This window comes from Vicia villosa, linkage group LG2 (genome assembly GCF_029867415.1).
Source record: "Vicia villosa cultivar HV-30 ecotype Madison, WI linkage group LG2, Vvil1.0, whole genome shotgun sequence".
Classification (NCBI taxonomy): domain Eukaryota; kingdom Viridiplantae; phylum Streptophyta; class Magnoliopsida; order Fabales; family Fabaceae; genus Vicia; species Vicia villosa.
In genome coordinates, this window is record NC_081181.1 from 213,114,586 (window position 1) to 213,138,595 (window position 24,010).

Genomic DNA, 24,010 nt, shown 5'->3' on the forward strand with positions numbered 1-24,010 from the left:
TGAAGTTCTCAGCAAAGATTTTCACGGAGTCTATAAAAAAATTGTCTTATATTTTCATCCCTATCTTTCTATCTAATAATAGAAGCTCGTGTTCAATTTTGGATTTGATAATAAATCATTATTTTTTCAATCAGAAATAGATTACTTCTTTTCATGGCTCAGAAAATAGACAAGATGTATTAAATTCATCCTTCTCTCATTGCTTCAAGTAGAGATGAAACATCAGTTTATATTTCGGAATATTCTGAGAACAAAATTTACAGTAGCCGAAAGATAACACAATGTAAAAACTCTACCCAAAGTTTTCTATGTACAAAAGCTATAAGATTGTGTCAACACGTTGAGTACTCCATGTCCACCAAACGAGAGAGAATCTCATCACAACTTGGCCGTTCATGTGCGTCTGCCCAACAATCTGTAAACAAAAATGAAAAGAAAAAATGAAGTTGAACCAGATGAGTATAAGTTTTGTCATCAAAATGTGATTAGAGAAATATAATGGGACCTGAAATCAGCCTGCCTAGTGGACCTTCAGGAACCTCCAATCTGGAACCCTCGTGAGCAACAGAATAAACCACCTGATCAAAAGTAAAAATGATAATTTGATACAATGAAATGCAAAGTAGAAATAGAAAACACTGGAAAATGAATAGATCATCAGTTGAATATACCCTTTCAGGTGGTACGCCTTCCCATGGTCTGTTCAAGTTGTACAACTCCCACAGTATCACCCCAAGGCTAAAGATGTCGCATTTTTCATCGAATGGTTCATTTCGGATGAGTTCAGGAGCCATCCATTCTGGAGTTCCAGCTGACGAAGAATCTCTGATTGGAGACTCTATCATTATTCTTGAAAGCCCAAAATCACAGATTTTCACGGTCCAATGCTTGTTCACTAGACAATTTGCACTTTTTAAATCACGGTGTACAATCTTCATACGGTGTATGCACATCAAACCCCTACATGTAACCAAGGTGTACACATTAATGTTGACATATCAAATGTAGTTTCCAATATTATGAGAACAATTGAATGATTAAATTTGAAATGAGGCAACACCTCACCCGATTATGATTAAAAACAGGTAATAGATGAAATTCGTTGACACCAATGGCCTAACAAAACATAATTTCAATTAAATAAATATTGCCTTGACTCAAATGGTAGATCATTTGGCAATTGATACTACAACAATTTAACTTACTCACTTAGTGAGGTTGGATACATGGATCAAACGCACCGAAATGTTCTAGTATATATCACACTTATATCGAACTCATTAATTTCTAGATCTTAACTGTTCTTATAGGTGTTACCTTAACTAACTCTCTAATATCCAACGCAACACACTTATATCCAACTCATTAATTTCTAGATCTTAACTGTTCTTGTAGGTGTTACCTTAACTAACTCTCTAATATCCAACGCAACGCAACGCAACGCAACATCATCATTTTTGCTACGCTTATTCCATTCTTGTTTTGGTTCTTTACCGCCAAATCCTTCATCCCAAACAATACCACCAGTCTTACAATTGTAAAATAAATTTCCCTTTAGCTTGTGAGATACTTTTGTATCATATAACACCTCCAACTCTCCTCCATTTCAACCACTCTACTAAAATTCAATGGTTTAAATCTCCTATTTATTTGTTGTTTTGCACTAAAGATCCAAAATATTAAAACCGTATAACTTATGGCATGATATGATCTCTAACTTTCACATATAAGTTAGAAATGCGTCGCGTTATGCTAAAATTGCACGGAAGTCATACGTATCTAAGCCTTGTCTTTAACCTCCTATTTAATTCCTCCCTCGACTCAAAGGAGTACTATATCATATGGAAAAAAAAAATGCTTCTTGACGCTGACTAAAATATGTGATGGCTATGACTCTCAAAAGTTTTAAGCATTTCACTAAAGTTTAATCCTTCAATAATTTGCCCAATTTTGTATATATCTCGTATTCTTATAAATCATAATTAAAGTGATTCTTATCTATTAGTCCAACACTATTTTGACCTTATAATCTCGTTAAAAAGTCGAAAGCCACCTAATACCCGTATCTCCAAGACTTTTCCATACCATAATAGGTATGTTGTCCGTATTAGAGTTTGACCTAACTCATCCTTACAAAACCGGTTGGTAAGGTGAGGAGTGTCACTCTATATAACCTTTTTCAATGCTCTATCTCCAACCAATGTGAGACTTTAGAATCTTCTTAATACGCTCCCTCGCGCCTAGCATTCTTTTTGGACTTGGCGCGCAGATATTAACAGTGGGCAGCCCATGGCCCGATCGATAGACTCTGATACCATATTAGAGTTTGACCTAACGCATCCTAACAAAACCGGTTAAAACCGATTGATAAGATGAGGAGTGTCACTTTCTTTCAATGCTTCCAAATACACCCCCTCACGCCCAACATTCTTTTTGGACTTGGTGCGTGAATATTAAGCGTCGGCGGCCCATAGTCTTATCGATAGGCTCTGATACCATATTAGAGTTTGACCTAATTCATTCTTATAAAACCGGTTGGTAAAGTGAAGAGTGTCACTTTATATAAACTCTTCCAATGCTCTATCTCCGACCAATGTAGGATTTTAGGATCTTCCTAATACGCCTCCCTCACGCCCAGCATTATTTTTGGGTTTGGTGCGCGGATATTAAAGATTGAGTTAAGTCAAACTCTAATAATGTAACAAAAAAAACTTACAGTTTCATTTTGAGCGTAATGGTTAAGTTTTTTGTTTACTACTCTGAAGCTATTAACTTAAGCATTGGTTAAGTTTTTTGTTAACTACTACTATGAAGCTATTAACTTAAGCATTATACGTCATTTATACAATAGATTTCAAGATATGTTGCATTGTGTCTCTAAATCTTATATTTGTTATGATTTATGGTTCACGCAACAATTAACAGTTCAAGCAATTTGAACCGTGATTGGTTTTTAAAATTAATTGGAAAAGGAAGACAATAAGTCATGGAACACAGACAATGATTTACAGTTCAAGCAATTTGAACTGTGATTGGTTTTTAAAATTAATTGGAAAAGGAAGACAATAAGTCATGGAACACAGACAACACAGTGATTTCTCATGTGAAATTGAACGGAGAGCTTATGAGATTGATTGGAAAACATCAAAGCAGTTATGTACGTGTAAAAACTGTTTAGCATAAATGCCAATGAAGAGTAAGATTCTGAGAAGGTATCATAATCATAGTACTTACTTCCACATGTCAAGTATCATCTTGCAGTTATAGACGTGAAGAAACTGTTTAGCATAAATGCCAATGGAGAGATAAGATTCTGAGAAGGTATGCATAATCATAATACTTACTTGCATATGTCACGCATCATCTTTAGTCGTCTCCGCCAACTGAGCTTTTTCTTCTGACCACTCAAATGTATCAAGTAATACAATGATCCCATCTCCATATATTCCGTAACCATAGATAAACGTGGAGGCTTTGTGCATGCACCAAGAAATAAGATAACTGCATATAATTTTATCACTATATAAATAACACCTATACTGAGAGGGAAAGATGCTACATGATATATTTATGTAACCAAGCTTGCATAATATAGTAATATTATTTTTTATACTTATCAGTGAGGAAGATTTTACTAAAGAACAATTCATAAGCCCTTTAATTAATTACAATATGTATAAAACAAATATGCAAGATCGATGTGAAATCCAAAATTATGGAAGTAAATAGTTAAAATGTTGGAAAATACCATTAGGATGTCGGAGTCGGCTGGATGAGAAAACAAGAACATAAATTCAAAAGAAAACAGAAGGAGTCAGAACATGTTGTGCACAACAGAAGAAGGCTAACAAGCTGCATATCAATAACCAAATACCTCAGAATAGATATTTCATTACAGAAATCTTCCATGTTTTCGGCGGTTAAATCTTGCTCTAGAAAAACCTTTATTGCAACATCTGTACCATTCCATATGCCACGAAAAACTTCTCCAAAGAAGCCTGAAAAAGAAAAAAAATATACATAAATGCTCAAGCAATGGTTAACTATGGCATTACTACATCATCCCTTAAGAACAAGCCTTTGAATTAGCATTTGATCATGTACCATAACCATGCCAAAACGATAAATCTATTTAGTTTAAAGCTGAATAGCAGTTCTACGTAAAATTGCACATGGCACATAATACTCCAATTATTTCTAACAATGCAAATCACCTCAAGACATTCCCCTCTTGTATCTATTGAAACTTAACTTGAAAGAATATTTCTTGCATACAACGAAGAGGTATGTACAAGTATTTATATACATGAGAGACATAATATGAACATGAATAAGATCCTATCATGCTCCTAGTGCGTTAAATTTGTTGAAAAATAAAGGATATGGCATCACAGCTTCAGTTGTATTGTGTTTTAAATTATTGTACTAGACTAAACGGGGGAGACAAGGGACCGAACAAAAGCTAAATGTTTGTTCCTCCCTAAACCATGGGTAAACTTTTTGTCCCAAGAAAATGCTATCTAAAATACTTTTTACTTTCCATTCAAAAAATATTCTTTCATATCCTGTTGAGGGAAGGGGAAAAGAAGGGACATATGGTGGAACCGTATGCTTAAACTACACTACGGAGATTCTATTATATAAGCTAAGAAACAAACTATTATACAATCAACAACATTATTGCAAGAGAATATGCTAGAATGAAATATTCTTATATATACAAAACATTCCATTCCAATATTTAAATATTAACACCCACCCTCAAGTTGAAGTTGAAGCTTATAAATTAAATGCACCAAACTTGCTACATATAGAACTGATTCTAGGACCTCGCAGGGATTACAATATCAGCCAATTGATCATTGGAATTGACAAAGCTTGTGAGGATATCGCTTTATTCAATCTTCTCTCAAATAAAATGACAAGCTATCTCAACATGTTCGATCATCACATGCAAAAATAGATTTTAGGCAATATGCAATGCAGCTTGATTATAAAAAATTAGTGTCACTGGTCTTGCCTCTTCAAATTAAAGCGCTCTTTGAGTAACTCTTTCAACCAAATGAGCTTACTTGCGCTCTTTCATTAACTCTTTCAACCAAATGAGCTCACTTGTTACAAATGTTGTGTTACTAATGTCATTGCCATGTATTATGACTGAGCGTTGGATCCTGCAACTACAATTTATTTCTTACCCTTCCAAGGTATCAAGTTTCCTCCAACAAGTACAATACCCAAAAGTGGAATACCTATAACGGATAAGCCTACTCAATCAACATCTGAGTAGCCATATATCATTGTATGTCATTTATCTTCATAAATGACCCATTTTCCTAGAGCATATTTGATGTATTTCAGAATTCGGATTACAACAACCATATTCAGAGTAAATGTTTGGACGAGTGGTTGTAGATAGTTCAATTTTCCAACCAATCTCCTATGTAACCTTGAATCTAATTGGGACTCACTTCAATTACGTAGAAATTTGACATTTGGATCCGTAGGAGTATCAATTGACTCAGCATTCAATAGACGTGTTTCTCCAAGAAAATCCATACCATATTTCCTTTATGAAATTACAACACCGTCCTTGAATTGGGCTAACTCAGAATTCAAATTTCAACATCCATATTCAGAGTAAATTATTAGACAAGTGATTGTGAGATAGTTCATTTTTCCGTAGTTGAGGCTCACTCTCCTATGATACCCTAAATCTCCTAATATGGATCCAACATGATATTCCTCTCCTATGTTACCCTAAATCTAGTTGAGACTCACTCTGATTAGGTAGAAATTTTACATTTGGATCCATAGGAATATCAACTAACTTGGCATTCAATAGACTTGTTTCTTCAAGAATATCCATAGCATATTTCCTTTGTGAAATTACAACACCATCCTTGAATTGGACTAACTCAATACCCAAAAGGTACAAAGTATACCAAAGTCTTTAGTCTGCAACTTATTAGAAAGACGTTTCAACGGGAGTATTCCAAATTGACCAGTACCAATTATGAAAATATTATCTGCATAATCAATAAGTTGCGACATTTGAATTGAGTGATGATAAAATAAATGAGTGGTCAAATTCACTATGAATCATACCAAGCCGTTGTGCTATGTGCCAAATCTGTCAAACCAAGTTTGAGGAGATTGTTTAAAACCATAGAGAGACATCTGTAGCTGATAAACCATAGTAAGCGGCGTCCACCGAGCAACAAACCCAACCCAGGTGGTTGCTCCATATACACCACCTCGTCTTCAAGAGGACCATGCAAAAGGAGCCCAACATTTGTCATTTTGGCTACAGGTGATGAAGTATCACTATAATCCGACCCAAAAAGTTGAGTATATTCCTTGGCCACTAATCAAGCCTTAAATCGATTGATCTTACTATCTGAACCAACACTCGTCGTATAAAACCAATGACAACCTACTAAAGACTCCCAGGGGATAGAGGAATCATTTTCCAAGTATCATTGGGGATAGATGAATCATTTCCCAAGTATCACTGCTTTGAAGTGCACGCATATTGTTAATCATTACCTACCTCCCCTCGGGATGGGATAACTTCACCTGGAGATTTAGGAATAGCAACAAGAGCCATAGAAGACAAGCAAGTATAAATGCAAAGGAGAAAGATGATGCTAACTCCAAGTAATATAATGAGGACATGGAATATGAATAGGACGTATACTTTTACAAATAGCAATAGGAAGATCCAGAGTTGGATCTGGTAAAGGCAGTGGTGGCGGAGGAGAGTCTGGGTGCCCTCATAAACAGGTGTTGGAACATGCACAGCAGACTTAGTTTTTAATTTAAAATAAAACTACTCATAAAAGAGAGTAATTCATATCTATTTTTATTTAAATGACAAAGTGCAGCAGGAAAAATCATCAACAGAAGTAATAAATCTTAAACTAGCAAAATATATGCATCACATACAAAACAAATTACATCTAATCTCACAAGGTGCAAATCATATTACTTTTTACTATGATAACCCTGAGATTTAAAACTTACCGATCCCTACACGAGTTCCAACAGTTAACTCTGAGAAGTCAATATCCCATCCTTCATATGGCAATAAAGGTTTGTTATTGTACATTTGAGATTCAAGTACTTTATTCCAGGTCGACTCTGTTTCATCATTAACTCCATATCTTGATAGCTCACTTCTCTCAGAAGCGTGACTTCTATAGTCATGTGGTGAAGATGGTAATGACGTTGCCTTTTGTGATGTTACTTGGTCACGCTGAAAAGAATATAAGCTAGGCCTTTCATCATGACCATGATGGAAATTTGACACCTGCAATTACACAACGAGAATCATGCGTAAGATATTTAAATTAACTGAAAAAAGAAAATCACCCTTCTCAAAAATAAAAGGGCCAAAACAAGTTTCATGTTTTAATAGAATAGCTAATCCAACTTTTTAAAGACCACAATAATAACCAATGACGATTGACAAACATAATTCACAAGACACCAACTTCAATGCAAACATGAATTTTAAATGTGTTGAGTTTGGAAAACCACAAATAGACCCAATGCAGGACACCAGCACAAAAGAATGCCAGTATGGAATTAATTTGTCTCAACTTCTGGCTTAGATCAAAATTATTTAAATTCAGAGTTATTAAGTGTTGAGAGAGAAGAGAAACAAAAGGCCTGTGATGAAATCTTTTTCAAAACTACACAATGATGGATATTCTACATACCAAGACACATAAATCCAATCCAAAGATTTACAGTTACCTATATTATTGATTTCTCGAAAGTAATTACATAATTATAATACAACACATAATAAACCCATAATTACCCTAAATCATGAGGAATTAGCAAATCAAATCGTAAGCCCACTGACTTTCCTATAGAAGTCTAGGATGGTATCAAAAATTAGGTGGTAAGCCAAATTACCATACTATCGCTCGAATAGATATTGTTATTGATTCAGTGGTGATTCAATTTCATCAGCTTTCTCATGTAATCACTGAGAAGTAGTTGTTCTTAATTTGAGACATGTTAAAGGATCTTATGGTCAAGGATTATTGAATGAAAATGGAGCTCTTTCCAAAGTTATTGGTTACTCATATACTGATTGTGTTCGAACTCCCTCTGGTGGACAATCTACTTCGGAGTACCATGTTGATGTAGGAGGATTGTGCGTATCAAAGAAAAAATCGAACGTCGGAAAGCATTTTAATATTTAAGCAATTTTAGTTTTAATATTTAAGCAATTTCTATTTTATTTGTTTTATTTAATTTTGTTTTGGATTAAAAGCCCATAAGGCCCAATAGGGTTTATTTGTTTTATGTATTTAAAGACCTTTGGCATAGCCATAAGGATTATCTCTTTTGTTATAATAGAATCCAAAGTTTTGCGCTTGCAACCCTGTTTTCATTCAAGGTTTAGCGCTTGCTATTCCTTTGGACGGCTTCCGACTGCGTCAGTTGGCATCAGAGCAGGTTTTCTCCTGTTCTTTTCATAACTTGACAACTATGGCGGATGAACCGGTGACCAAAGCAGATCTTGAGGGAATTACCACGGCTTTTACCGCGGCTCAAACTGCTTTGACTGAACAGATGGCGAATTTAGCAAATCAGGCGAACAACGCCAACAACAATGGGAATCGGCGAAGAGACAGGAGAGAGGAACCGACTAGGGTTCTGCGGGGTGGAAACTGTGTCGAAGATTCGAGTTCTGATGAGGAAGAAACTTACGATGAAGAGGTTAATCGTGGGAATCTACAGAACAACCATGACTATCGAGTGAAGGCTGATATTCCATTGTTCTACGGAACTATGGGAGTGGAGGAGTTTCTTGATTGGCAGATCGACGTCGACAGGTTCTTCGACGTTATGGGTGTCCCTGAGAACAAACAAGTTAAGATGGTTGCAATCAGGCTTAAAAGTACTGCAGCTGTCTGGTGGGATAAACTTGTTGTTCAAAGGCAGAGACAAAGGAAGAGGCCAGTCAGAACTTGGAGAAGAATGAAACAATTGATGCTAGAGCGGTTTTTACCGGAGGATTATGAGCAGATTCTTTATAAGATGTACATCGAGTGTGTTCAGGGCAAGAGAACCGTGACTGAATACACAGCTGAGTTCCTGCGGTTTTCTGAGCGCAATGAATTGGGAGAATCAGAAAGTGGCTCGATACATCAGTGGCCTAAAGGGATCCTTGCAGGAGAAGATGGGTTTACAGACTGTATGGACCGTAGCTGAAGCATCTAGTTTGGCTTTGAAGGCAGAATTGATGGAGAAATCCCCTCGAAATTTCTCGTCTATTGAAAGGTACTTGCCCCAAAGTAACTGTGAATCAGCAGGTGACAAGGAAAAGAATGCAACACCCCGGGATTCCAATCTTGGGAATAAGGGGGCTAGCAGCTCTAGCAGTGTGCAGCATGGTAAAGCACCAATTCAGAGGCCAAATAATCCATATGCTAGACCCGCTATAGACACATGTTATCGTTGTAACGGAAGAGGCCACAAATCAAATGTTTGTCCAACAAGAAGAGTCGCTGCTGTTGTGGAAGAAAGGGAGGAAGATGAGGAAAGAGAAGATTCTACAGTTAAGAACGATGAGTATGCCGATGTTGAGTTTGCGGTGGAAGAATCTGATGAGAGGGTAAATTTTGTGTTGCAGCGAATGTTACTAGCATCCAAAGACGAAGGGCAGCGCAAGAATTTGTTCAAGACACATTGTTCTATCAAGAACAAAGTGTGTAATCTAATTGTGGATAGTGGCAGCATGGAGAATCTGGTGTCGAAAAAATTGGTAGATTATTTGAAGTTGTCCACAAAACCACATGAGAAGCCGTACAACCTCGGTTGGGTAAGTAAGGGCTCCCAAGTTCGAGTAACACTAACCTGCAGAGTTCCTATCTCCATCGGAAAATATTATAGAGAAGAGGTACTTTGTGATGTTCTTGATATGGATGTTTGTCATATTTTACTTGGTAGGCCTTGGCAGTTTGATAATGATATCACTTATCGAGGACGGGATAACGTGATGATGTTTACATGGGGCACACATAAAATTGCTATGGCTCCTGTTTTACACTTTGATAAGAATCCAGAAGGAAAGAAGTCTAGATTCTTGATGATGATGCAGAGTGAAAAGGAGCTTGATGAGGCTGTAAAAGAAACTGAATGTTTCTGTCCAGTGATGATCAAAGGGTTGATGAATGTTGTAAAGGAGGAAACAACAATTCCAGAAGAACTACTAGGGATCCTAAAGGATTTCACGGAGTTGACCGCAGATGAGCCGACAAACGATTTGCCTCCTATGCGAGATAAACACATGGAAATCAAAGTTTTCAATGTGGGAGAAGATGTGATGGCGTTTCGGCGTAAGGAGAGGTTTTCAGTTGGTACTTACAATTATAGCAAGCTGCCAGATGAAGTTCTTTATCAAGAAGAGAACTCGGGGTCGAGTTCTTTAGAAGTGAAGGAGACTGATGTAGGAGGATTGTGCGTATCAAAGAAGAAATCGAACGTCGGAAAGCATTTTAATATTTAAGCAATTTTAGTTTTAATATTTAAGCAATTTCTATTTTATTTGTTTTATTTAATTTTGTTTTGGATTAAAAGCCCATAAGGCCCAATAGGGTTTATTTGTTTTATGTATTTAAAGACCTTTGGCATAGCCATAAGGATTATCTCTTTTGTTATAATAGAATCCAAAGTTTTCTTTATTCCTGGTGGACTCCAGACCTTATCTATAGGGTTTGCGCTTGCAACCCTGTTTTCATTCAAGGTTTAGCGCTTGCTATTCCTTTGGACGGCTTCCGACTGCGTCACATGTTCTTATAGAGGGCTATCTCGTCATCTCGAAGAATATGCAGGAGATTATTTCTAAATCTAGATTTGAGGACGAGTAATAGTGTGTTATGGCCTTGGTATTATCTAGACTCTAGAGTCTAGAGCAAGCAACTAAGTCATGAATTGAAATTTATTAAACGAAGTTGTTTTGCAATCATCAAGCAAGATGCTCATCATATTGCTTTGGACCGGACCACAGATATTGAAGACAAAGGTATTTGAGCAAAATATTAAACAAAGAAACGAATCATATTTCTTAAGGTAAATGCTACTTTATTTAACACATAGTTATAATGTGTGGTTTTCTGTTTGTTGTATTTCTTAGGATAGGTATTATTAAATCCGGTTTTAACCTATAAATCCCCCTCAAATATATTTCTAAAGGTAAATGCTACTTTATTTAACATATAGTTATAATGTGTGGTTTTTTGTTTGTCGTATTTCTTATGATAGATATTACTAAATACGGTTTAACCTATAAATCTCCCTCAAAAATATAGTATTAGTGCAGAGTTTCGATCATTATAGAACACCAGTATTATTTTTGCAATCTTGAAGGATAAATTACAAAAAGTCTATTAAAATGATCATAATGCATTCTTTTCCAAAAAAGAAAAGAAAAACAGCCATAGAATCATGACAGTATATTGCTCTTTCTTGATTGTGTGATGAAATCAAACCCTAAGAGTAATACCTTTTCTTGTTCTAAATTTATCCATTGTTTTATTTTATGTTTCCATGGTACCTGATCCTCTTTTCTTTTTTGTAAGACATAATAAACCACCAAACGAATGTCATATATCCTTCAAATGGCCATGAATTCCATCAGATTGAAATCAGTCTTTCAAGTACTGTTCACAGTTCAAAAGAAAAAGAAAGTACGGCCTGCCTCCGTCTCATAAGACACTTAGCTATGTGCGGTCGTTCTTAAGAAAATAATTAGATGTGTTGATTTTAAGATAAAATTAGTATCATTTACTAAATTGTCTTTATTAATTATAATTAGTGGAGTAGTTAAATGGAGTGAAAATTAATAAATAAGGGTATAGTACTGGAAAAAATAATCAATGTTGTATTGATATCGGAAAGAGACATAGAAAAAGTGTAAATGAGACACTTCTTATGAGACCGAGGGAATAATAATGTATACTCCCTCCATTCTCTTTTATAAGCAAATTTTGACTTTTAGATTCATTCAATAAATAATATATTTAGACTACATATAAACTAGATACATTAAATATTCAATGAATTTAAAAGTCAAAATTTGCTTATAAAAGAGAATGGAGGGAGTATTACACAAAAATTCGAACTGTATCAATTGGCAAATGTCATCGGGACTATCAAGAGTTCAAACAATAGGTCTCAGATATAGTTTTGAAACATGATAGAAGAAATGTTCAGTAAGATGCTGAAGATTCACAGGCAGAGAAAGAAGGTTTCAATAAAAGTATGTTCCATTATTAGCAAAAAAGAAAAGACATACTTTTTTCTGAAGATTTGCATCACTAACTATATTGTTTGGAGAATGGGACAATGAATTATCATCCACTCGCTCTCTCATAAGACGATTTTGCTTTAGTGTTTCATTCATTGCACGTACGGCCCTGCAATGAATAGATCAAGAGTTATCCGCATTTGAAATACTTATAAATAAGCACAAAGATAACATTCATTATTAATACAACAAATAACCATGCAGATTGAAAGTTTTATATAAAGGATCATTAATGTACCTAACATAAGTATGTATTATAATTTATAAGCATGTATTCTCGGCATTAGTTACTTAGCAAGCAAGGCAGGAGCAAATAAAATAATAGCCCTCTACTCATAATAATCTATCAAATTAGTTCATTTTGAAGTTGAGCTGAATTACAAGTGTTGGAATTTCTGCCTTCATTGAGATCCACCCCTAGTCTCCTAAATTACGGCATTTGGCTTGCCTTCATTGTAGTCTCCAACACCTTTATTGTGTTGGATTTGAAGCGGTGGATTTAGTCCCACATCACTTAGAGATGTGGCATGTGAAGTGTTTATAAAGCTTGGAGAGCCCTCACCTTACAAGCCGGTTTTATAGGGATAACTTAGGCTATATCACTTGTTGGGCTTCCCGCACCGTCCACGCTTCGTGAGGCCCAACACCTTTATTGTGTTGGATTTGAAGCGGTGGATTTAGTCCCACATCACTTAGAGATATGGCCTGTGAAGTGTTTATAAAGCTTGGAGAGCCCTCACCTTACAAGCCAGTTTTATAGGGATGAGTTAGGCTATATCATTTGTTGGGCATCCCACACCGTCCACGCTTCGTGAGGCCCAACACCTTCATTGCAGCATATGGCTTGCCTTCAATGCAGCCTCCAACACCTTCATATTGTGTTGATTTGGGCAGCCCTAACGTTACTAGCCGGTTTTGTAGGAAAGAGTTAGGCTCAACTCACACACTCTAAAAATAAGAACAAGCAAATGCACTTAGGACCCAAAGCCTGATTTTTTGCATATAAGCATTTATAGAAAATATGAAATCGGTTGGTAAGGAGAGGAGTGCCCCTCTATATATACTCTTTCAATGCTCTATCTCCAACCAGTGCGTGGATATTAACGGTGGGCGGCCCATGATCCGATCGATAGGCTTTGATACCATATTAGAGTTTGACAACTCATTCTTACAAAACCGGTTGATAAGGTGAGGAGTGTCCCTCTATATATACTCTTTCAATGCTCTATCTCCAACCAATATGGGACTTTAAGATCCTAATACAAACAAAGCTTAAAGATTTAATCCTCTACTAGGTCGTCTATCTCCCTCCCTATGACATGCCCACATACAAAATCGGGCGATAAATATTGCAACTAAAGTGTCTTGTATTGCACTCATGCGAATGCATCACGCATCACAAAAAGCAATCTCCAAATTTCCTTGGTTGAAATAGATTAAGAAAAAGAAGATTAATTCAATAGGATCGTAACCCCCACCCACACACTAAAACTTGACAGGTCTAGGGGGGATGAGATGTATTATGCAACCATAAATACCCTAAAAGTCAGGAGATGGTTCAGTGAACAAAACATGTCTGTAACAAGCAAGCAGCAGCAGCATATTCCAACTTCAAATGACACAAGACATTATGTTTGCACGTATGTTAACTCCAGCCTCCAAGTGGCCAAAATCTTATGAACCTACTCAGACAGATAAAAATAACTAGTCCTCAGTCTCCTGACCTAATCATCTGCAACCATTCATGAGTGATGAGACCCAAGAGAGTTTTTTTCCTACTGTCCAATAAGATTTTGTGAGTAACACTTAGAAATTTGTAACAGAATCCTTTATTAACCTAACAGAAAACTTTTTCCTACTGATCAATAAGATTATGTGAGTAACACTTTGAAATTTGTAACAGAATCCTTTATTAACCTAACAGAAAACTCAACAACTAACTAAAAGAGAAAAGGAAAACAAAACTCCTAATCTTGAACAATCTAATGCAGAATATAACATGTGGAAATTTTTTGACAAATCAAGAGTTGATTAACTAGATACCTTCGCAAGAGCATATTTAGTTAACAGAAAGATCAAGAGAAATTATCACCTTTAAGACATGAAGGAATTGACATGAGCATTCAAGTGTCCAAAAAACAAACGGAAACATGTTGAAGACAACTAGCTAAAAAATTAAAAAGCAGAAATTTACTCAATTTCAAAAGCAACACACAATGCAAAGGGCGACACACTCCACAAAGAAGCAAATACAAATCCAGAAGCTTTATGGAACAACAATCAACCTTACGATATCATCCCCAATCTCTGGCGTAATGCTGATGCTTCGTCTTCGTATTCTACGAACTTCTGATGAGGATGCACCATCTGATCTATAGCTGGATCTGAGAAACGAATAAGCACCTCATAAGTCATTTATTTACACAATGAGATGATAAAGAACAAGGACAAAAAATTTGGTAGATAATTCCACAAATGTTTATAGCATACAGTAAACAAGGGAAAGTAACTGTCAGCCAACATAATCTTATCTTATATTCCTTAAAATCCCATCCAATTTAACAAAACTATTTGAAGCGGAAAGAAACACTCACATCAAGGAACATAAATATGAAAATAATGTCTCAAAGCAACAACTTGAACAACAAATTTATGAGCAGAGAAAAACAAATCTAGAGTGATGATAGTAAAGGTGATTACAATTTACGTCTCTTTTTTTCTACTTTTATTTACTTGTTTAGGCCTTGTCAGTTTTGATGGAAGCACTTCAGACTTGAGCTGGTACACTTTGAACGTGAAGATATTAAAGATGAATAAATACACAAGTTTTTAAGCAAACCTCTTACTTGTTTACAATATTTTGTGGCCTCTACAAAAAATGCAAATAACTAAAATATCAAATTTGTAGATTCCATAGCTCAAGTGGATTCCTCACAAACGAAAAAAAGGATCTCATGTTTCATAAATTTGTTTCGATGAACTTCATCATAGATTTTTCTTTAATGAGTTTGATTACGCCTCAAGTAGCAAATCAATTGATAAAGGACTGCGCATACGATTTGTGTATATTACTATGTTTGCATCATATAGGTAAATATTAGTTATCAGTCACATAAATTGATAATTAGTTTCATAATAATAAAATAAAAGTGAAAACATGACATGAAAGTACAAGCTTGGATAAAGAAAAGTTTGTTAGCAAATTGTTTTTATTCAAACATAGTAGCAATCCACAAAAACAAATAGTTAGCAGCCAATCAATAGAGTGCAAGTTCAGGTGTATTTGTACATTGCCAAGGTTTGTGTTCACAAAAGCTTGTCTCTTTTAACTTTTGCCAAAACCCAGGTTTGGAAATTCCAAACACCAGACCAAATAAACTTATAGTATGATAATGCTGACAAAAACATGCAAGGCCTTATAACTAAACAGATATTATAGAATATAAGCAAACATTAAGGGGCCCCTAATGGTAAAAACCTTGATGTAGCCTGGTCATCGGCAAAATCTCTAAATTCTGTCCTATCGCCACTAAGCATGGACCGTGCACGTGCTCGAAATGATGGATGTTCTGGACTGCAAAATCATAAATATTTCAAACATCAGAAGACAGACCATGAACTTTTAAATTTTTAAGTTAGTGCGTACAATTTAGAGATTGTTTAAGTACATTCCCACTATATGTTAAAAGACAACATGTACATGGACAAATAAGGAACACAATTACCATGTTGTAGAGCTAGAAATATTGGGGGAAAGCTACACTTGAAAGAGAAAGTTAGGGCATCAAGTATCATCAACCTTTAAAATTTAGCGAGTTAAGTTAATGATGCCCTTTGAATCAAATTAATGGTGGATACACCTTTATATGCTTAGTTTAGAGACAAACTGCTTTTATAGAAGGCTTATCCAAATATGTGAAACACGAATGGACTCGCAATAAATTTAAAATTGTTATGTGTGATTTTTGGAGATTGTTTAGATACCATTGCCACTAAGTTCACAAAATTATATATATATATATATATATATATATATATATACACAAAAAAATCAGTTAGAAAGAGAAAACTGACATGTCCTAGTTACAAGTTGTAGTATCAATAATATCTAGGCTCTATCAGCAGTATAAAACTTCAGATACTCAGAGACCAAGAGAAAAAATGCAAATCGGAGTCAAGATACCAATATTGCCATACAAGATAAGCGAAAGGCTGTATATAAAAAATCAAACTAAAATCTTTAAACTTTTAAGAACCATGATTGACAAAGTTTAGAAAAACAAAACAAAGGTTAGGAATGATACAGATTATGTGTACTGAACCAAAACCTAGCATGCATATTCATCACTCCAAGAGAAATAAAAGGAATTATGAATAACCTTGAACTAGCTGTCCTCTGCTCAGCAATAACCTTTCTCCGACTGCGCCGACCAAATGAAGTTGTAATATTGGGTTCACTATGAGACAAACTGAGATAATTGGCAGAATCATTTAACAAGAAATAGTTAGTACAGTGCATTTTTAAAGATTCTAGTAAAACAGAGTTTTTTAAATATAAAAAATTGACCCTAACAATAGTGAAACTGTGAGTGAAGAAGAGATGAAAACAATAGGAAAAGGAGCACGAAACATATCAGGATAAGCAATGGGAAATAATACCTCAAACTGCTATTTGATCGTAACATCATATTTCTCAGGGAAAGGCCTGTTACATTTGAAGATGCTTCAAATCTTTTATAGAATTGAAGGTTTTCCTCCTTCTCAGTACTGTAAGAGGGGACAAAGTAGACCAATATCAATCAGTTGACAACTCTAGTAGCTGGAAGAACAGTTATAATGATAGAGGCCTAAAGGTTTTGTACCTATATTCTCACAATTCACTTAATGAAATACAGGAAGGATATATTTTATGAGATGTTCAATGTAAGATCAACTTCACAATTGCATGGTAAGTGCATCATTAGCGGTTGAAATCAAAAGTAGATAGCAAAAGGATTTATGAGTTATGATACTTTTAGGCATCTGAATTTCACTAAATCTGATTTTGCTCATATTCCCATTTGCAAATGTGTTATCCTCAGTTATTAAACTCATGTTTGTTATAGTTCAAGTCCCCAATCAGTTTGATTTAGATATTGTCATACCATTTTGCTTCACATATTCTCTTTGCTAACTGAATTTGATGATCTGGAGATTATGTAGCACAGTATCACATGCATCTATATTAATCTAACAAGAGAGCTTAATTGCAGCAATTGAAAACTACAACAACATTGTACAATTGAAATTAGGGGGACCAAAATCAAACTGAGGGGAAACAAAACTATAGTAAGCCCAAACAACAATAGCAACAGTTTTCAAACCTGTTGAGAACTAACCTCTCTGAAACTCCAAATAAAGGACTGTTTGGTTCTAACGGCGAATCACATGAATCGTTTTCTGCAGAATCACTCTCTCCTGCTGCGGATATATGACTCATAAAAACTGCCTTTATTGATTTTGGTAACAATTGACCCGGAAATCGCATAAGGTCAACCAGCATTTCAGTCGAATTTAATACAACTATAACAGACATATGCTTGTATGAATCTACACATTCAACAGCCCTGTCATTTGGCAAGCCCTGGTAAAGAAAACAATGGTACAAGACATATTCTTCAAAAGTAAAATAATAATGGTGAACAAAATTGAATAACGACAACAACATAACAACATATCAAGTCCTTATCTTGCTAGGTAAAAAGAGAGAAGTAAACTGGTAAACAAGATTGAAAATTTACTAATAATTCTTTTCACTAGCAGGTAAGAGTATTATTACTCAGTATGGCACAGAAATTGAGTTCACCAACAGAAATCAGAGCTTACCACCATGAGTCTGCTTTCAAGACCTACAGTATCAGCTAATACTTTAAATAAGATAGCTCGAGGACGACATGAACCATGCTTTATTTGCCCCAGCATCTGGACACCTCGATTCTCAAAAATGTGAGAGGTTTCATCGAACGCGGCTTTTGCTGGACTTTCCACACTGGGCCGCTTATAAAAATCAGAAACCTGTCCAAAAAATAGAGTCAAAATAAATGCAAAACATCTTTAAATATGTTTAGCAAGTAAACTAAATAATAAATGAAGGCAGTTAAAAAAAGGTCATCATACGATTGATTTAATCCCTGTAATGCCCATCAAAAGACCTGGCATAATTATAATGAAATGATTTCTTCAAATCAAAGTTGCAGCTGGCTAAAATTCGCATAATTGAATGGAGTAAATACATACCAATCCAGCTATCTTCTTAATTATTGCAGCTGGATTTGAGTTTAATCCTTTAACTAATGCCACAATCAGTTGCTTCAACATGGATAGTTTTTTATCTTTCTCTAAATCCACGAGAATGATATCGGCTCTATAACCCTCTCCGTCCAAAGCATGAAGCTCGTCCAAGGTAGGAATACTATCAAAAAGTTCTTTGAGTCTTGTCTCCTGCACATTATCAGAAATTAAATAATTAGGATACAATGAGATGAAATAATCAACACATTCAGAGTCAGGACACCAGTCACCAGCAACAAACTCAAACAACACATGCTATAATCCATGAATGAGTAGAGATGTTATCGAACATCATAAAACTAAAAGGTAAAAACTGCTTGACAGCTAAATACCAAAAAGAACTTTTTAAACTAGATAAATTTGATAAAGCGTGCTAAAATATACCCAGCTACCATCAAGAACTTGCATCTGATCGGTACCATTGCTATTATGGTCCAAGCTCTCAAAAATTGCTGAACAATACTTCCAAATAAAATATACTGTGACCAGAGCTGAATTCCAAAATATACTGAATTTTCTGTTTGTCAAAAATTATGGAATCCTTAACAAGCCAAGCCCAAGCTTTATTAATATTTAACAAGTCTAGCCCAAGATTTTAACCTCGTTTAAACAAATGGGTCAATCTCAAGCCATTCATTTTGTTCTTAAGCCAAGCTCAGGCGTTAGGTATATATTCGGCTCAACTTGCTTACACCAACTATCTATATTCACATAAATCAATGTTCTAATAACACTCATATAGACAAACAAACAAAGACCTGGGTTCACAACGAGGTCTTCTTAATTTGATTAAAAGAATTGTCAAGAGATTCACATTGCCTAGAGATATGGCTTAAGTGGTGCTTATAAAGTTTGAGAAATCCTCACCTTTTAAGCCAGTTTTATGAGAATGAGTTAGGCATGGAGCCAATTTTAAGTTGTTATTAGAGCTCATCCTAAATTTGTTATTAGTCCAAGATCTCTTCTAATCCACACATATTTGTCTGCACTTCGTATGTGAATCCTAGGTATGAGAGGGTGTGTTAAGATCCTTGTTATTACATGGGCATTAATCCATACTTCAAATGTTCAGTTCTGAGCGTTGATGTGTTTAAAGTCCCCCATTGGTTAGAGATATGACTTGGATAGTGGTTATAAGGTTTGAGCATTCCCCACCTTACAAGCCAAGTTCAAAGTCCCCCATTGGTTAGAGATATGACTTAGATAGTGGTTATAAGGTTTGAGCATTCCCCGCCTTACAAGCCTAGTTCGTTGGAATGAATTAGGCCTACAGCCCAAATTCTAAGAAGAATTACATGAAATTATTTTTGACTGGAACTCAGCCCCATCCAGATGCATAAACAACTTTTGTCATTTTGACATCGTAGCTTTGGAATAGATACTGGTGAGGCTGCGAAGGGTATTTGAACCATTTCATATGCAGAAAGAAATATAAGTTCTGTTAGAATTATTTTTTGGGAAATATCTTCGAATATATTTAGATGAGCTTTAGATTGTCTAGGTATATATTGTGAAATCAATTGGTCATCTAATTGAGAAAGAAACCTAAGAAGATGTTTCTTAACTTCATATATATTTACCCAAACTGTTTCCTTATGTAATATGGGTTAATATTCTTAGTATACTTAGAGGTTTTGGGCATTTTATTAGTAATACTAGACTAATACTCGGACCATTAGTTTAATATTTGACAGTGTGTCGTAATGCACAGCACCATATCAATCTAATTAGCCTTTGCATTGCATTAAGAAGGTAATGTATAAATTAATCCTCACCGGAATGACTGAATAAAAACCATTTGGTATTGGTTCTGAAAGCATTCCAGTGCGCCAAAGAATTTGTGATGCTTTCAGAGGTGACAAAACATCTTTGTCAGAGTATCTAGAAGATTCTTTATTAATTACTGTCTCATCTTGAGAATCCAAAGCAACAGATCCAAATTTTTCAACAAAATCTGAAGGCCACCATGATACGTTGACATTAGATGACCCTTGTTCTGACGGCCCTGCATCTTCTCGTGTCTCCTCCATGTTCTTATATATTTGGAATGAAAAACCATTTCGCAACACTTATTTGCCCATAAGAAACATATTCAAGCTAAAGGAAGTTCTTAAAATACAAATTATTGAAAAATTTATACAGCAGCTCCAACTGTCTCAGCCTGAAAGCCATTTAACCTGCATAATAATAAAATAATAAGGTATTATGGCATACTGTAATGAAAAAACAAAATCAGCAATGTCAAGGGATGAAAGTATTCAAAATCATTTAATAATGTGAAACTGATGTATTCACTGCCAAAACACGGTAAAATCACCAAACCAAAAAAAAAAAAATTACAACTATGTTAAAATCTCCCTAGCTCCCCGCATATGAGTCCTGGGAGGCCAATGAAACAGTCACTAAAACTATCCCCAAAACAAGCACACGAGATAAATTTCAGAGCTGATGTCATAATTACCATTTAATAGCGCAGCCCAGAACATAAGGAAGCAATGACTATCTCAGTCCAAAACATCCGTATCAAGAGGAAATCTCTCTGTGCATTGTGCAAGTTGTTTTATTTCCGACATTTCATCTACATTGGTAATGTATGTCCTACAAACATCGAATACCAAGGTTGTCAAGATCGAGATCTTGACTAAGATCGGGAGGGGTTAGCAAGATCGTAACACATAACCTACGATCGGGAGGGGTTAGCAAGATCGTAACACATAACCTACGATCGGGAGGGGTAGCAAGATTGTAAAACGTAAGATCACAATAAAAAACATAAGATTTTACTAAAACTTAATAAAAAAAACAATACTAAAATAATATTTATTACTTGGACAGATATAATTGGGGGAACCCATAATTTAATACTTAGCCAGATATTATTGGCAGTTTTTTTTTAACTCGTTATTGGGAACTTAGACAACTTTATTGTGACAGAGGTAATTTAAACCATATTATTTATTTGTTGTCGGGCCGGGCCCATTTAAAAGCAAACGTAATTCTCTTTATTCCTTTCTATTCCAACTCAGCACAATTTTTGAAATCTTCATCTCCCTTGTGGCAGCATCCTTATTTGTACATTTTTTTTCACTCGTGATTTCACTGAAATGCAATTTTACTTACGATCAAGATCGCTAGCAAGCCGTGGGACCGTAAAATCGTAAGATCTTAAGATTAAGATTGAGATTTTGATAACATTGAATACAAAACCAATATAGACGTATCCAACCCCCAGTCTCAAAAGGAAATATAATTTGTATTAAATTAAAGCCCACTATTGAGACCTTCTATAGACGATTTCCACTCAACACTTTCCCATTAATAACAAACAAACACAAAGGAGTCGCCATGGCAAAGAACCCCACGTCAAAAATGCGCCTCTTGTGACACGCATACACACATGAGGAAACTTCTCTTTAATATTGGGGATGAGATTCGCACAGAGTTATAATGGGTAACTATGAAATGTTCAAATGAAAAACCATTATTGCGAATGGTAATTAATCGGCATTAACAACTTTATGTTAGTGCTAACCGCATACCTCTCAATGCCATGTTTAAGTTACAATTGTAAATACAAAGTTACAAACACCATTGAATCCATGCTGCTAACTGCAGACCTCTCAATGCCATGTTTAATTTACAATTGTAAATACAAATACCATAGAATCGACGCCAGAAATAATTTATAGTTCATATATTGGTTTTAAAACAATTTTCTGATTTTTTACAGGTTCTTGATATAATCCTCGAAAGTGCTGTGGCAAACTGTGATTCAATCATCACACATATGCTCAACAATGGTCAGCACTTAGCAGTACATATTGAAAACATTACAGGCAAATCAAGAAAGAATCCTCTAACTTAAGATCAAACACTGCCACCAACGTAGGATATATTATATCACTATCAGTACTATAATTACTCGTTAAAAGTCGTTGTCATACAGCTAATCGTTGCACGTCCAAGAGAGCACTCGAAGCCTAAAACAAAAGTTTCCAAAGTAAGCCTCATATTGCTTTGTTTTGTATGACAAAGATAACCTCCTACTCGTCCTCTTTTAAGTAACTTCATTTCAACCAGTATTCTATGTTGGTTAACTAAATATATAAATATTCTCTTGGAATCCGAGCATTTAATTCGTCAAAACTTACAATTTTGTTTTTTCCATATTTAGACAACTTAACACTTACCCTACACACATGTCAGCATGACCCTGAAATTCATGCAATTTCCATAAACAATTCGCCAGCTAAACCAACTATTCTTCTTTCCATTTTGCAAATAATCTCTCCCCTTTGTTAGTCTTCACAATCGTTGTAAACAAAACAACACAGAGAGCTCCAATTTTTTACAATCATTTCTATGTACTATTTGTTTATTATGTATATATCTCTATAGTTCAATCAGTGTTGCAGTGAATATCATAAACAGAAACTATCTAATATAGAAGTTAGCTCTCGTAAATCCCCGATCAACACCGAAAATCGCAACACATATTGAATCAATCAAACGACTTATCAACATCACGCAGAGACTCAACTCAACTCAATTCACTATAAATCATAATAAAAAAGTATATCAAACAATCAATGCGGACGGACAGAACAATGCTTGAACTGAGAATAACGCGAAGTGAAATTGAAATCGCAAACAATAATACGAGCAAGAAAATCGAAAATAGAATGATCGGAAAAGATAAAAGGAGTGGCGAATTCACCGTCGTCCAGGAGTAGATCGAAGCATTTGAGTCCGAATCTGAGTAGCGTTTGAATCTGGATTAGTATGTTATGGAAAGCGTGGAATGATCGATACGCGAGCGAAGATACCAGAATAGAGAGAGAAAGAGTGAGAGGAATTTGATTATTTGGGTTTTTTGTTTTGATGAAAGAGGAGAATGATAGAGAGCGATGGGCTTTTTGAGAGGATGGATGAAATGGAAGTTGAGGAAATGAGAGTGAGTGGGTCACGTGCGGGACGAGAGGGATCTGGGGACCTCTCCCAGACAGCCAGCTAAGCAAAAGAGTTGGCTCACCAACATCCACAACTTCTTACGCGTCAATACGAAATACTACTATGCCTTTTTCCCTTCTCCCGGTAAAATTGTTTATTTATTGGGAACTTATAAATAAATTTCTTTACCATTTTATTTAATTTTATTCGATAAATAGCATATTCAAAAATTTCGTTTAAAATTCCATCAAATTTTGGTTATCAAATTATTTAATATTTATTTTTATTTCGATATTTCAGATTTTCAATCTTAAATATGAAGAGATGTGTAAATCTAACCATAAAAATATTTTACACTTCAGTGCATATCTCTTTTATATATATATATATATATATATATAT

General features: G+C 35.2%; 1 protein-coding gene across 3 annotated transcripts; it reads right to left on the reverse strand.

Moving 5' to 3' along the window:
- Positions 1-177: 177 nt before the first annotated feature.
- Positions 178-23,614, reverse strand: LOC131653804 (serine/threonine-protein kinase EDR1-like). 3 transcript variants are annotated; one of them, XM_058924090.1, is made up of 18 exons: positions 23,376-23,609; positions 21,120-21,256; positions 20,434-20,835; positions 18,605-18,808; positions 18,194-18,382; positions 17,707-17,951; positions 16,988-17,095; positions 16,708-16,797; positions 15,807-15,902; positions 14,614-14,712; positions 12,317-12,437; positions 7,024-7,309; positions 3,875-3,998; positions 3,749-3,768; positions 3,345-3,501; positions 672-960; positions 506-578; positions 178-415 (listed from the first exon to the last, which is right to left on the reverse strand). In XM_058924090.1, exons 3-18 carry the CDS (start codon positions 20,686-20,688, stop codon positions 333-335), a joined length of 2,439 nt encoding a protein of 812 aa, XP_058780073.1. In that variant the 5' UTR covers positions 20,689-20,835; positions 21,120-21,256; positions 23,376-23,609; the 3' UTR covers positions 178-332. The 3 variants fall into 3 exon arrangements, with proteins under 3 accessions (XP_058780073.1, XP_058780072.1, XP_058780075.1); XM_058924089.1 differs by lacking the exon at positions 21,120-21,256; XM_058924092.1 differs by lacking the exons at positions 178-415; positions 506-578; positions 3,749-3,768; positions 21,120-21,256 and having other exon boundaries at positions 822-960; positions 23,376-23,614.
- Positions 23,615-24,010: the final 396 nt, after the last annotated feature.

Bases quoted from the DNA above. Each gene is read 5' to 3' on its own strand.
- LOC131653804 (XM_058924089.1), bottom strand. From the start codon at position 20,688: ATGGAGGAGACACGAGAAGATGCAGGGCCGTCAGAACAAGGGTCATCT. The intron at 16,798-16,987 runs GTATTATTTCCC...CAATTATCTCAG, and splicing joins CGATCAAATAGCAGTTTGAG to TTTGTCTCATAGTGAACCCA. The intron at 3,769-3,874 runs GTATTTGGTTAT...TTTCTCATCCAG, and splicing joins AATGAAATATCTATTCTGAG to CCGACTCCGACATCCTAATG.